At 45.3% G+C, this 15513-nt stretch overlaps 1 protein-coding gene across 2 annotated transcripts in view; it reads right to left on the bottom strand.

Moving 5' to 3' along the window:
* The window catches only part of LRP8 (LDL receptor related protein 8), a 170856-nt gene extending 156297 nt beyond the window's left edge, over window positions 1-14559 (bottom strand). For both annotated transcript variants that reach the window (XM_066555469.1, XM_066555470.1), the window contains exons 1-2: window positions 14469-14559; window positions 13490-13609 (exon numbers count right to left, since the gene is read on the bottom strand). In XM_066555469.1, the coding sequence (XP_066411566.1) occupies window positions 13490-13609; window positions 14469-14538 (190 nt within the window). In that variant the 5' untranslated portion in view covers window positions 14539-14559. The remainder of the gene's footprint in view (window positions 1-13489; window positions 13610-14468) is intronic.
* Window positions 14560-15513: the final 954 nt, after the last annotated feature.

Below are 15513 nucleotides of genomic sequence, written 5' to 3'. Positions count from 1 at the left end.
ATACTCAACCCAGGCAATAGTTCAATTTTGTGGGAGAGAGGAACACTGCTCATATTTCTTGGGTCTATTCCTGCTATGAGAGATGACACTGCAAACTGTGAGCCAAGCCTGGAGAAATTTTAGTTGCTGTGCTGTTCAGGGCAAGTGAGCACCACAGGCACTGGCGAAGTCAAAGCCACAGTGAGGATTCTCCTGCCATAAGCAGATTCTCAATAAAATTTAAATATCATGTTTGCCTTGTGATCTCCTGCATTTCTAGACTTCCTGTGAAAGTTCAGGCCTACACCCTGCACCTGTACCACACTGAGAGCTCTGTGTGTTTCTGCTCCAGAAAGAAGAGACTCATGAAGTTTAGCACAGGAAGAACTTGCTTTAGCCACAGAACCCACTGGAGCAAGCTTGGCCCCTTCCCCCAAGAGCAGAGATGCAAATGCAGACTAAGCAGCCTAAGAGAGCAATTTTACACCATCCAAATTGAAAGCAAGATCACTACAAAACTAGGGGTATCACAGACTAAACTATGCCTGCAATTGATCATTCCTTCAGCAGGACACTGGGAAACACAAGCAAAAGAAGGACTGGAGACAGACTTAATGGTCAATAAAATATGGATGGTTTCTATTTTCATGGCTTGCCAATGGCAAGTTCTCACACACCATTGTAGCTGGGGGATGCATGAGATCAGGAATGGAATGAAGCTGTACTTTCACCCCTAAAACAGAATTAGAGAGCAGTTAATCCTTACTTGGAACAAAACAGTGGTCCAAGGCCAGAACTTGTATTGTAGCTCCACAATGATTCTCTATGCACTTCTGGAGGCTAAAAGAAAGACAGGGTAATACCCTGATGAAAACTGCTGCAGAAAACATTTTGTGAACACCACAGGCCTGAAGCCATTGATTTTTGAGTTTGCAAAGGTTTCTTATTGTCAGTTGTGACTGTTTGTAACTATGAAGGAACAAAGATCCCTTGAAATATCACTTCAAACTCATGTTTTATCCAGCATATTCCCCTGCCAACACTGTTCCCCTCACCATTATTTCACAGGCACGCCTCAGGAGATAAAATGGACCTGAGGTGAAGCTCTGCCTGGCTGGGGAGGGTGGCCCCGTGGAGAAGCCCTGGCCAGCTCAGCTACATGGGCACAGCCCCGTGCTCAGCAAAGCCAGCCAGGGCTCTTCTCTTGGACCACCCTGATCCATCTCCTTTCAGCCCTTCTGGGCCCACAGCAGCAGCTTTTCCAGCTAAGAAACCTCAATCTCAACAGAACCACGCCAGCAGGGAGAGGGTCAGCTCTGTGCTCTGAAGCTACAGGACCAAGCTTTGTCAGCAATCTAAATTAACCAATCAGCATTTCCTCAGAGACTTCTGCAGCAGCAAGATCAGGCTGAGCCCTCACACAGACAAGCTGTTTTCTCTCTTCAACTTTCACCATCAGAGAACGGCACCGTCCACAGATTAAAGTAATGAGGAACCCCCAGCAAACATCACAATTAATAAGAGTGGAACGCACAGCCAATATCTTCCCCAAATCCCAAGACACTCATCATTTAACATTTTGGATTCTAACAGTATGAGTGAAATGAGATCCTCCATCTTCCACTTCATAACCAGTAAGAAATATCACTCTCTCACACACAGAGTCCTAATAGGTGTGAATCATCTCCTTCCCATCTACTGACGAGAATTTATCCAGCGTAAGACAGTGAAACCTCCATCATTCTTACATGTCAAAGTGCTGTAAAGATCTCTGCTATTATAAAAGCAGAGGAAAAAACACAACACAATGGCAGATAATCCCAACTGATTACTGTAGAAAAGTGACATTTACACATGCCCTTTTTCTATGTAAAAGGTCAAGCTGATGCACCAAAACCTTTCATCTACAGGAAAATTCATCCCCAGCCATCTCCAGAAAAGGTGATACAGCTCTCAGGTGTACCACAGTCACAAAAAAATGGCCATAAATTAAATTAAGGGAATTCCAATTTGTTGCTCTGGATCTCCCCAGGTTTGCTATTCCTCTCAGGAAACCTAATCCCACATGGCTTCAGTAGAAACAAGTAGCAAGGAGAGAACCCTTTTCAAAAACAACACAGCAAGATTCTGCCCTAAACCCCTTGCTGAATATGTTTCTAATGCCACATTCAAACTCACACTCCCCCACAGGATGCAAAACACACTTTTGTAGCAAAGGGGGAAATTAGGTCCTGTACTTGGCTGCCTTCCTCCCCCTCGGTGGTTTTCACTGTCAGAGAAGCATCTTTTTTGCATTCCAAAATTAACCCTGTGATATGATGATGAAGCCTGCACAACGTGGCTCAGAAGAGGAACCAGGAAGCAACAAAGATCACTGCTCAATCCTTATTATTATGGACAACTCACTGACAGCTATCCAGCCTGCTTGGAAAAGGAAAGAAAGCAGTCTTCTAAAAGGATATTTTGGTTTCAGGTTTTCTTGACTCCTCCAGTGCACTGAGCAGGCAGGGATGAAGCTGCCAGTGCAAGAGCACTGTAAGCCAAGGACTCCATAATCCCCAGCACAGCCCTGACTCTTGCTGCAGGAATGCAGCATCTCCCATGGTGCTGAATATCTTAGCGCTGACCTTGAAGCTGAAGTATCAAAACTGTCCAGTGACAGCAATGGCTTTTGTTCTGTGATCACACATCCCTCGGGCACTGCTTGCCAGTGCACCTCACAGTGCCCAACAGCCCTCAACTGGAATCAACAGAAGGCAAGTGTGGAGCTCCACATCAGCTCTGGAATCCTCCAACACTTGTCACCCTGGCAGCCTCAACCTGCATTTCAGTCTCAACATATAAAAAATACTGTAAATTAAGTAATTAGATCTGGGCAAAGTGAACCTAGCTGCTTCTTGCCAGCTGAAGTACAGCATTTGTGCAGGAATTATTAATCCTTTCTACGAGCATTAGCACAAATAAAGGCTTGCAATATTCACATGGTTGCATGCATAATTGAATGTGAAGAAATGCTGCTGCTCTCAGCCAAGCTTTGCAGAGTTCCCTGTGATGCCTGAGCGAGGGAAGGTGTTAACAAAGGCTTTGTGCATTGCTGCTGAGGATGGGCACTCTGTGAAACACAGCCATGAGAATCAACAGCCAAACTCATGGGGAAAGACTGGAAGAAGGGCAAGGCAATAAGACACTGGGAAAGGCTCCATATTGCTCAGGCATAGGCTTGTCCACAACCATGGAGAAAAATTAACACCTTATTTATCATTTCCCTCTAGAAAAGGGTGCCCCAGGATTTCTCCCCTGCCCTACACACTCTCTTTGAAGTGCCATGCCACAATCAGAAACCCTGCAGTCAAGAAATGGACAGATATGATTCTTTTCAACACCTGTCAATGCAGCTCCTTAATCCTAATTTAACTTCAGGGATCAACATGCACTGGCACCTTGGGCAAATACACATATTATTTTATTAAAAAATAGGACAGATTTCTGTGTTAAAAAAGCTCTTGTGAAAAGGTGGAACAGAAATCATCCAGCAAAGAGCCTGAAGTAAAGAAACTTCAACACATCAATGTGATCCTGGCAGAGATTGGTGCAGAGGTTCCCTTTGAAACTCCTTATTTACCAGGTGCCAAAGAGCAGTTCCCATGTAGGTTACACATCCTAAATCACCTACAGAGCCCACCTTGTGTAAACTTCAGAGTTGTGCAATCTAAACTGTACCTTTGCTGTTTTACACGAGAAAGGAAGAAGGAAAAGAGTAATAAAATAAACAATAAAAAATTAAGCTCCCTCAGTTATCTTTGTTCCTTCCAGAAAATTATACATTACTAATAATTTATGGAGGAATGGGTACACAGGTGATTAGTTCAGTAGTCTGTGCTCAGATAACAGCAAGGCGTGGGCAGGAGGTGAAGGAGGCTTGAATAGAATTTAGAATGGAAAGAGCTTCTTTAGCAAACCAGAAGTCTGTGGTGTGCAATCTCACAACTGGCACTTTTGGCCAGCTGAAGAAGTGGCTGCAGTGATGTCTGTCTGTACACAGGCTATGCTTCAGGATCTGTTGGAATGTAAAAAAACAAAGTTCATTTTGGAACACAGAAGTATTGTGCTCCTCCTCAAGCACCTGCATTTTCTGTGTCCAATACTAAATACAAGAAGTGAGACATTTGAAGCATTTCTTGCACTTGACCAATACTAAAATTTTGGAACAAACAGTGAGTTGTCTCAACACCGGGGTTTTTCTGAATATTTTACGACTGTATATGATAAAAGCAAAGGCTAAATCCTTGAGCAGTCATTTAATCCAAGGAACACAATTATCTGTGTAAAACAACGTGATAATAGAGCTGAAAAAAAGAAACTGGGGACTTTCTTCATGAGTCAGTAATGTCCACAATGAGTTGCTGAATCACTCTACAGCCTTGGGCAGAGGGTAACTTCCCCAGGCATCAATTTTCATGTCCCTGAGATAATATTTAGCCCACTTTTATGGGAAGATTCATAGAAAGCTGAACTGCTAAGCAGCCACAGGATGACAAATGTGTAATGAGCATAACACAAGCACACAAACAAGAATAGAAGCTCTGAGTTACAGAGGCAGGAGGTGTATTTCTTGGCCTATATCAGTCAGCACTGACATTTGCTATCAAAGAAACTGGGCCATTTCTCTGTTTATAAGTAGCTCTATAGATCAACTGTGATTCAGGATGAAAAGTCTACAGGAACAGTTGTAAATTTACATCCGAAATTCTTATTCTCAGTGCAAGTATATTCACTACTCCTGCTGTAGCTGATTTTTTTGGTGTTAACTACTCCCTGGATCTCACGGAGTGCATCATATCTGGATGGAACACATCCAGTAAATCCAGCAATGTTTACTGATATACAATCTCTGCTCAAACAGCAAGCCAAGCAGCTGGAATCTATGATAGGAGACTCATGCTACACATTTGGAAAGATGCCTACAACCTTACTCACCTAGATCAACAAAAACAGAAAAAAGCCACCAAAGAAATTAATCCCATTAACTTCATACATGGAAAGAAAGACAGACAGAAAACCTCAACTGGGTAATGCACAGCAGGACAAAGACTTGGGATCAAACAAAAAGTTTAATTCACCCCTTGAAATGAAGCAAAGTATCACCTTAGTGTACATCACACTACACATTACATATCCAGGAAGGCAGCCTGAAAAAAGTATAAAACAAGGCCAGTTAAAATAAAATACAAAGTTAAAACTGGAACTGGAGCAGTTATCTAAATGAGGGACACAGTAGAGTTAAGAGTTTACGGCCAGTTGTACACACCAGTTTCTTCAACAATTATTTTAATTTATAAATCTATGCTATATGCTACATGTAAAGGAAAAGAAGTCTTCAACCATGCAACATTTCAAATTTAACCAAAATCAAGATAAAACTTCCACCTATTGCTGTGAATTTTCAATATACACTTTCTTTTACTTGCAAAATAGTGAAAGGAGTGAAATAACACCCACAGAAGATACACAAACAAAGCTAGAACTCAAGAAAAAGATAAAGAAACTTACAGCAGACAAAATTCTCACTCAGGATGGACAAAATTCTGCAGCATTAACGAATTCAATGTTAAATAATACATCTATCTTTAAAAAGTAATCACAACAGCACAGAGAGCAGTTGCCAAAAAGAGCCCTTCTGGTTCTGCAAGTACAGGACTGTGCTCCTGCTGCCATGGAAACTGAGTCCCTCACTGCTCTGGTCCTGGTACAGTGCCACACATGCTCTCAAGCATTTAATAAACATTAATAATGCATTAAATAATATTGAAGTATCAGAAACAGAACATCTAAGAAAAAAAATTGGCAATAAAACTCACTTTACATGGCTGCAGCCCAAAGCCTTGTAAGCCTTGCTCCAAGCCAGCTATAAATCCTGTTCTCTCCTAGTTTCTAACACTTGCTCTTGGCATTAAGTGTGAGGTTAGACTGACTGCCAGTTAGGCTGAAAATAACCAGGAAACCTGGAGGAAAAACTGCAACCCTTCCACTTGTCCAACAGGTACCTCTGCAAGGAGTTGTGTGTGTTGAGCACTGGACTGGTAGGCAGGAGGCCTCATTTCTGTTCTTGGCTTGGCTGCTGACTCTTGTCCAGCTGAGTCACTCTGGAGCAGAAGAGCTCTATCACCATTTATTCACCTCTTCATGAGGAAAAGGCACAGGGCTGCCAGATCTGCCACAGCTCTGGGAAGGAAAGTCATGGGCCTTGCCAGGAACAGAAGCAGTCTACCAGGGCATCATTACTAAGGCAAGAAACAGGATGTGTCACCCTGAGGGACCATCAGTGACAGAGCTCACAACTCTCCTTTAAAAATCTTTTGACTTCTTGCACCTTAAAATCTGGCTTTTGAAAATATTTCAGTGTGCAAGGGTTTAGTTTTATTTTTCAACTAGCTTACAGTATTATTCTAACTTCTAAAGTCTAATCAGGTTTTTATTGCTTGCATTTCAAACTGAATTTCTCACAGAGTAGAAAATCTGCATTAATTTTATCACAGGGCCTTTTACCCTTTTCCCCTCCCTTGTGGGTATCTACATATTAATAATTTTAATGGAAAATAGAGAGCTAGAAAAACTACACTCAGCTTTTCCAAGACTTCCCTCACATGCACCATAAAATAGTGAGGATTTCCCTTTGGCTGGAAGCAGCTGTCTGCCCTGGGAGCAGAGCACACCAGAGCATGCAGACTCCTTTTCTGCCAAGGACCAGCTACTGCACAAGACAACAAGCAGCAACCCACATCGGCATCTCCATCACCAAACTCAACTTACTGATTTGTTTTCCTGGGCTCGGGAAAAAATGAAAGAACAATTGACATCTTACAGCATTTTATAAGGCAGACACAGGAAAGCAGAACTGAGCAACAGCATGCTTTGGGAATATCTTTGAAATTACCAGGGAAAAGCTGCAGGGAAATGGGAAAGCTGTAGAGAAGAAAAGGACACCAGTAAAAGGATCAGGAAAACTTCACACCAAATCAATCCTACCACAAATGCATCCCTAACACAACATCAGTCTCTGAGGCACACCAAAGACATGGTAGATTTGTCAGTGAATTCAAAAAGCTGATGGTATTGAAAAGGCCAGCAGAAACAAAAGCTGGGTGTCTGCTGAGGGAATCAATAATAGTTGGACATTTTTCAGGTGTAACAGAGTGTTTAATGGTCCTTTAGGTGGACAATGGAGTCACGAAAACTTATTATTTCTAGCACTGGGAATCTCTTAGTGTAGGTGTATCAAACAAATGTGTTCACCAACACATTACACTTGGTTTCTCTGGTCTCATAATTGCAGTTTGAATAAACTTTGGAACATTTTCTGATTATTATTAAATTATCCTAAGTATCTTCCACTCTTAACATCAATCAGTCAGAAATTACATTTCTAACCTGTGCTAAGGCTGGGTCTTGAACACTGCAGACACAAGAGAACTGGTCTGCATTGACTTTTCATAGAATCACAGAATGGTTTGGGTTGGAAGGGACTCTAAAGAGCATTAGAGCACTCCAAAACCCCTGCCATAGGCAGGGACACCTTTCATTAGACCAGGCTGCTCAGTGCTCCAGCCAGCCTGGCCTTGGACACTGCCAGGGATGAGGCAGCCACAGCTTCTTTATACATTAACATGCTTTGGATTAAATTTACCTACCTTGGCTCAAAATGTAGAATATCCTTCTATCCTCTGAAATGCCAGCTCTGAGCTCTCTGATAAACAAACCAAGTCATGTTGGTTTCAACTGCACTCTCATAATTTCCTTCTTGAACTTAATCATTACACTGATTTCCCATTCTCCTTGACCTCAGGAAAACTTTTCAGCTCACAGCTCATTCCTGTAACTGTATCTAGAGCAACTCTTGTGCCTTCTTGCTGTAGCACAGCAGCACTGCATAAAACCAAGTTCACTTCCCTCAGTAATGTCCCCAGTGGCTCTCCCAGCTCTCTCTTCTGTCTTTTCAGTGGTCCCATCTCAGTTCTCTCTTTCTTTTCCAGACCATGAGCAGGAGTGACAGAAAATCACCGCCTTGTAGAAAGCAGTCTGCATCTAGACTGCTTAATAAATAAAGTACATAAATAAAAGGGCTCAAGAAAATGTCCCAGGAAATAGAGAAATGAAGAAGGGCAAGTGCTTAAAACTTCATTTCCTACATACATGTTGTAGCAGCAGGTTGCACTAACAGGGAAGGTAATCCAGACACCAAAAACATGCAAGTTAGTTTTTCCAGAGCAAATAACAAGAATATAATGAAAAATGAAGATAAATGAATAAAGACATTCACTGTGGAGCACAAGAAGTCAGTAAACTGGTTTTGAGCCTAAGCTGGACATGAATCCAGTACAGACCAGGACAAGCAGGCAGCAGCCACACAGAAAAGCAAACAAGTCCTGCCTCTCAGCACCAGTCTTCCAAGTGCTTCCAGTTTTGGGATAAGCATGCAAGCTGGCCACACAACACAGTTGAAATGTCACTGACACAATCAAGAGCATGGGACCGTGCATAAGTCGGGGAACCCTAAAACTCCACGTGGTGACATGCACAGGATCTCCAGGGCAGCAGCAGCAATCACTCAGCATACAGGACATGGTTCAATATGAAAAAGAGAAACTGCAGCAATGCATAACAGAGGACAAAAAGTTATAGAATACATGTGGCATTGTGAGTGCCTACTGTGCCACTTGGTCACAGCCCAAAAGCTGCAAGCCTGGCACACCATTACACACCTGCACTTCAAAGCCACCCAGACCATACTTAACTCTGCACAGGATCCAGAATTTAGTTTTCAAATGGGCTTTTTGATATGTTTTTACTCCCAAATTCCAGCTCTAGTGAAACCTCAACTGACAAGCATAGAGACCATGAGGCTGCCTCCTGGACTTCCACACGAGCTGCAAGAGTCAAACTCTGCAGACTCTGTACAAAGCCAGTGGAAGCACAGGACTCCTCCTTCCTCCCAGTTGCAAGGGAAATGTGTCTCAGCTACACAGCCACCTTCTGTAGCCACAAGGCAGGCAAGGGCTGAGGTAGGGGAGGTTTGCTGATGCCACATGTTTACCTTGCATTCTGTACACAAGGGAACAGTTTTTGAAACAGTAACTCCCTTCAGACTGCATCTCATACCTGAGGTAGCCTCAACCCTGTCTATAAAATATCCCCATGAGCAGTCCTCACCAGCAAGCAACATCACAGAAAGGATACCAGTGCAAAGGTGGAAAATGGAGCTTTAAACAAGAAATAGCAATTCTGCATTTGGCTGTGTCCCCCTGCAGGCAGGTATTACAAAGCTGAAATGATCCTGCAGCTTGTGTTTAATTTTAGGAAACTGGTTAAGCTACTGATTGCTTTTTGCAACTATACTCTTTGCCACATTTAGTGTTATTCAACAGTGAAGCATTTAAGCAGAGATCCTCCAGTTTCTTTCACCCACACTCAGGTCTGGGTTAAGATAAATCATACTTAAATCATAAAAATAAAATCAAACAGCTATCAAAGTAAGAGCTCCTATTTTGCATCAAATACATTGCGTCTGGCAGCTGTTTGCAAGGTCTTCCTTGTTTTCTGCTGGCTACAATGGCAAGCAGGAATAAACTTGTAAAGCTGGGGAAAAAGCTTCCAAGAGCCACTCCCCCTTCAGAACAGAACTCTAGTATTTTCCCTTCTGGGTGATGTGTCACACAGCAGCAGCACCCTGGACACACAGCACACACATCCCTAGTCTGACCTGGCTTTGCAGCCTCCACCTTTCCTGAGGGAGACACAGAAAAATGTCAGTACCCCACATTTTGAGTACATCAGCAAAGAATGCTTTTGCTAAAACACTGTACCTCAGAAAATGGACATTTTTTCCCACTATAAAAGTAGCTTTGATGTTTTATAAAGTTGCTGCTGTACCATTACAAAAAATGTCTCAATGACTGTGCATCTGCAAGCATTGTCTGAAACAGCTTGTAAGAGTCTTTGCAGTGTTTCCGAAGAGAAAATGTATCACAGAGAAGGACGAAAATGCATCTACAGAAATCACATTCAGAACTGCCCTGGGGCCCTGCCCTCATTGTATGGACCACATTTAGTGCAGATTGTGGCATTGTAAGCTGTAAGTTGTGACCAGGATTTTGTTTTCCAGGCCTACACAGACTGGACTGAGCCCAAGCAAACCCTTTTGCATAGAGCAGAACAAATAGTTTTAGGACAGGCTTAAACTCTGCAGTAGGTACCCAAGATTTCTAATTCCAAAGTTTACAACTTAATTTCCCCAGCAATCCAAACAATGTAACTTCCACTGGTTATCTCTCTGGAGTTTAGCTTCCTTTCCAAAGATACATTTTAAGGAACATATCTACATATCTACTCCCTTTTTATCTTCCTTTCCTCAAAATGGTTTAACTTTCTGAAAACATGACAGCAAAACGGCATCTTCATATTTAGGCAATCTGTTTACTGCTTTATTTTTATATATTTCTACAATGCACACAAATTAGTGTTTTCTCCTTCTCTCTTGTTAACACTTCACAAGTCATGTGCCTACACACAATGAGCACCATCTCCTCCCTTCCTGGCAGCCTCCTTGGCCACTGTTCTTTTGCTAGCCCAGAAACCCAGTCCTGGATAAACTTAACGCACCAAAAAACTAGTGCTGCCTCCAGGTCCATGTTTGCTGTATTAACTCACACATCAGTCCTATGGGAGATAAGTTGAACTACCAGCCACGACAGAAAAGGATTACTCAGTTGAAATCAAATGCCAAGGATGCAATACACTTTGATTACTGAAACATTCTCCTTAGAATCCAAAACATGATGGCAGCAAATCATGGGGACTCAGAGGATGGGGGAAACAGGGACAGACACAGGACACAACACAAAGGGGACACAGATAACAACAAACAAAAATTCAGTCTTGTGCAAAGATGATTTCTAGTTGGAAGCCCACAGAGTCCTGCCAAAAAAAAAAAAAAATCAACTCTTTCCAACTATTTAAGATATTCTTGGTTACAAAATTTTCCGGTGTATTAGACCGTCTGCCACAAGAAATTGGTTTCACAAACCAATTCTTCACACCATAAAGACCATCCTGTCTCTTTAAAAAGGGAGAATTTACACAAGCAGCAATGAGCTATTACAAATACATTATCAGCTCTGGGAAAAAGAATCATCAAGTAATTACAGAGGTTATCAGGGTCCTTATCAGTACTCACTGCCAGCAGGCTACCTGCATATTCATTTCCCTCTCCATCACCACTCAGCATGCTGAGTTTTCCAAAATAGTTTCTTCTATTGCATATGTTCATAAAATAGTTTTAAAATAAATATCTGTTTATTACAGCAGTGATAACAGAGGCGGTATCTAGAAGTGAAAACATGGAATGTATTTTTTCACCCAGTGAGTAGAACTCCAAACATTCCATATGCTGAAAAACAGTATGCACTTTCAAAATAAAGCAGCGTTCAGAACAATTTAAGTGAGAAAAATGTGCATGACAAATGTAATTTTTGTCTTTCAGCCTGCTTGAAGAAGCAACTGCAAAGTCTCTCTATTTATGAACTAAATTAACAGTCCATGAGCAATTTCTGTAGTCTGATTCCCAATCAATAATAAATGCCAAATTCTGATTAAAGTGAAGAACATATTTTTACCACCCCCAAACCCAACAACTACAAAACCCCTCTGAAATAAACCTAAATCAGATGCAATAAGCATTCTAACATAGCACAGTCCACACTGAGCTGATGTTCAACAGCATGTTGGTTCTACACTCTTCTGACACAATGCTAAGAGGGCTGCTTATAAGGAGACAATAAAAAAGCAGCCCAGATACTGAGCCCCTAACTCATGCAGGGCAAGAGCTCAGGACACGAACACACTCTTCCATGTTGAGTGTAGGGTCCAGAATCCACTCAAGATACTCCTCCAGCCACAATCCCAACCTCTGAAAGGCAGCTCCAAAAGCACTGTCCACAGGACACCTGTGCACAGAGGTTTGAAAGAGAAGGCTCCAAGAACACCATTAAATACCTGCTCAGAGATTCTCAGTACTTCTACAGATTACTGTCTCTCTTGGGAAACACAGACACTTCGGAGAAAACTTTCCCAGTTATGGCTACACAAGAGTCCACAGTAGTTCTCAGTCACCCCCAGCTTCCCTGAGTCCTTTGCAATTTGAAACATTCCACATCTAAGTTGCCTCTAAATAGTGCCATTATAATTCCTGTAAGAGCCATTTCTATATCTCAATTAATGCTGCTAACTCCCCAGATCATAGAAAAATATCATACATAAAGCCAATCAAGTCCTCTGAAAAAAGACAGCAACCAGAAAGAAATGTTATGGGGTAATCACAGGGAACATCTTGTTATAATATACGAGTTTGGGAATCCCTTCTCTCCTTAAACTGATCTGCTCAGACTTCACTCCAAATATCACCTGACAGACTTACATGGGAAGATGTTAACAGGAAAATCACACATGGAAAAACACATAACCAGTGACCTTTCTATTTGTGATGTATTCACTGGGTCTATGAGCTTTGAAGAGTTCTCTCACTGAATGCACATTCAGTGCCTATTATTCTACAGAGATAATTCAAGAGATGTGGTACTTGCTACAATATTTGCAATTTTAAACCCCAAATTAAAGACACTTCTCTTCAAGATTTAGGCTCTGTAATTTCTTTTACAGATGCTTCTTACACTCCATGGCTGAGACAAATTCTCCCAGGCTATCAGAAGCTGTAAGCAAATTAACAGCCAAGTTATAACAGCATAACCCTACTAAGTACCCAGAGTTTATGGGTTTCCAGTGATACACACCAGGGCCACACCACAGGAGAAGGAACGAGTGCCATTTTCTTAGGACTGGAAGTATAGCTCTTGCTCTCTCTTCCCTTACACTATGAAGGAATTAGTGTTACATGGCTGACACTGCCAAACCAAGCAGTGCTACTTGTTTATCTGCCTTGTCACCCTGACTGCAAACATATTTAAACACAAGATCCACACCCACCGCACATCTTGTAGGATGATTATGAGTAAGCAACATTTCACATGAGCACCTGCCACTCGCCCTAAGCACGGACTCTTCCGGGGTTGAACATCTCTCCCATCTGCCCCGAGGACACAAACTGCGCTCTGTCTGTTCCTTAGAGGCGCTCTGAGCAGAGGCGCTGCTGGAGGCGAGGGACAGGCAGAGGGAGGGCAGGGAGCTGCCGGGTGACGGCTGCCGCCGGACTCGCGCTGCCGCCCGGCGCTCCGGGCATCCCGGCCGGGCCGGGCCGGGCCGGGCCGGGCGAGGCGGCAGCGAGGAGCCGCTGCCCCGCGGCGCCGCGTCACGGATCTGCTGCTCCCGGCAGCCAATCGGCGCCGCGGCCGGGGACGGCGCGACTTCATTCATTCATTCATAAAAAAGAGGCGCAGCGCAGCTGGGAAGGGAAGCGCGCCCTTCCCGGCACCCCCGCCCCGTGCGGGGCACGGATACTCACGGCAATCCGCCTCGTCACTGTTATCCGAGCAGTCGTCGTCCTCGTCGCATTTCCAGATGGCGGGGATGCACCGCTCGTTCCGGCACTGGAACTGGTTCTCCTCGCACTCCTTGACGGCGCCTGCGAGACACGGGGCCGCGCCTGGGTCAGCGGGGCGCGCTCCCACGGCCGGGCGGCGGGGGTATCCCGGGGCCGCCTCGCCGCCCGTCCCGGCCGCGGACAACCCGGGCAAGACGCCGGGAGCCGCCGCCGGCCGGGTGGGGGCTGCGGCTGGGCTCGCCAGGGCACAGCGGCTCGGTGCGGGGCTGGGGCACAGCGGCTCGGTGCGGGGCTGGGGGAGACGCGCCTCCGCGGGAGCACGGCGGCGATCCCGAAGCTGCTTTGTGCAGGGATAAAAGGGGCCATTCCCGTGCTTCCCCGCATTGTTTTAAAGGCGGAGGGAAAAGGAGTCTGGGAATAGAATATGGTTAAATCCGAAACACAACAGACAAAGAAAAATTATAAAGCGCAGCGATGCTAGGACCTCCTGCGCATCCGTTGCCGGGGCAAAACGCACCGACACCTGGGGACGTGGGGCGGAAGAGGTACCGGCGCCGTCCCGGGAAAAGGGACCTGACCCAACTAAAGTTGAGGGCGGGGGGAGAACGAAGCAAATCTGCTTTACAGACTCGGTGCCGCGCTGCTCTGATGAGGCACAAATCCCCTCTGAAAGGGATTAAAGGTGGCAGCTCCTGTCACCAGCTCTCGGGCTGCATTCGCCCGCTTGAAGAGCTTGCCCGGCCCCCGTAGGTCGCAACCCCCGAGCGTGCCCGGCCCTCCTAAGGTCCCAAACCCCGCGCAGGGCACCGGGGCGAGCGGGCATCCGCGGCCGCACATCGCGGGGTGCTCGTGCCGGCAGGACGCTCGCCCCCTCCCCGGCAGCGCTGAGGCCGGGGGACCCCGGCGCGGAGGGAGAGCGGCCGCACCGCGCCGGACCCACCTTTGCCGAGGTGCAGCTTGAGCAGCAGCAGCTGGAGGAGCAGCAGCCGGGCGAGCGCTGGCCGGCACATGGTGCTCGCTCCCTCCCTCCCTCGGTGGCAGCGCGCCGTGTGCGGGGTGCGCGCAGCCGGCGCGCCGCTCGCTGCCCGCCCCGTGCCGACTGCGGCCGGCGCCGCCCCCGCCCCGCCGCGCCGCCGCCGTGACGCGCCCCGCTGGGCGGGCCCCGCTCGGCTCGGCCCCGGAGAGCGAGGCGGGCATCTCGCCTCCCGGAGGAGCCCAGAGGGACACCTGCGGCACACCTCCCGCGGCCACCGAAAGGAAGCCCCGCAGATGGCACGGCCGTGCGCTCCCAGGCCGGGCTGGTCACCCTGGAGCTCTGGCTGGGATAGGCGGGCCTGGGCCCTGCTGGGTCTGACTGGGTCAGGCCTTCAGGTCCTGAGCCTCCTTCGGTGGCCCTGGTACAATGACAGCCTCATTTATGATCTTAATTTTATTAAGCCAATTAAACACGCGGACTTCTTTAAATGGCCTCGAGTCACAAATTATGTGCTCTCCTCATTACTTCAGATCTCCCACTGAGGGGTTTCATTATGACCATACGGATGTGGTCATCTCCACTTAATTGTATTAAAATCAGTGAAACAAGTACCAAGTATACTAAAGGTGGGCACCTCTCCTCGTAGGGACTGCTTACCCTTTCTACTGCCTAAGCACATGCGGTCTGATCAGTAATAACAAGTGGTTTCCAAGCTATCAGGGCCTTATTTATCACTCCACTTGCACGGTGCTGATGAGAAAGCAGTTCACTGTCTTTAATTAACATCACAGCCTCCTTCATACAGTCAGGATTAACAGTATTCCAGTAATCATATTATGAGAAAATACTTTTCAAGAGTAACTTGAATCTATCATCACAACAGGATTAACATGATTATATGTGGAGTGTCACTAAAAAAAAAATTAATCAAAGACTAATTTTACATAAACCAATGTAACAAAGCATTGCAGTTTCAAAGCCTGAAATGCCATTGACTTAAGAACTGGGC

Source organism: Molothrus aeneus, chromosome 9 (genome assembly GCF_037042795.1).
Source record: "Molothrus aeneus isolate 106 chromosome 9, BPBGC_Maene_1.0, whole genome shotgun sequence".
Lineage (NCBI taxonomy): Eukaryota > Metazoa > Chordata > Aves > Passeriformes > Icteridae > Molothrus > Molothrus aeneus.
The sequence above is the reverse complement of the archived record's forward strand: the minus strand, read 5'-3'. Positions and strand labels throughout refer to the sequence as shown.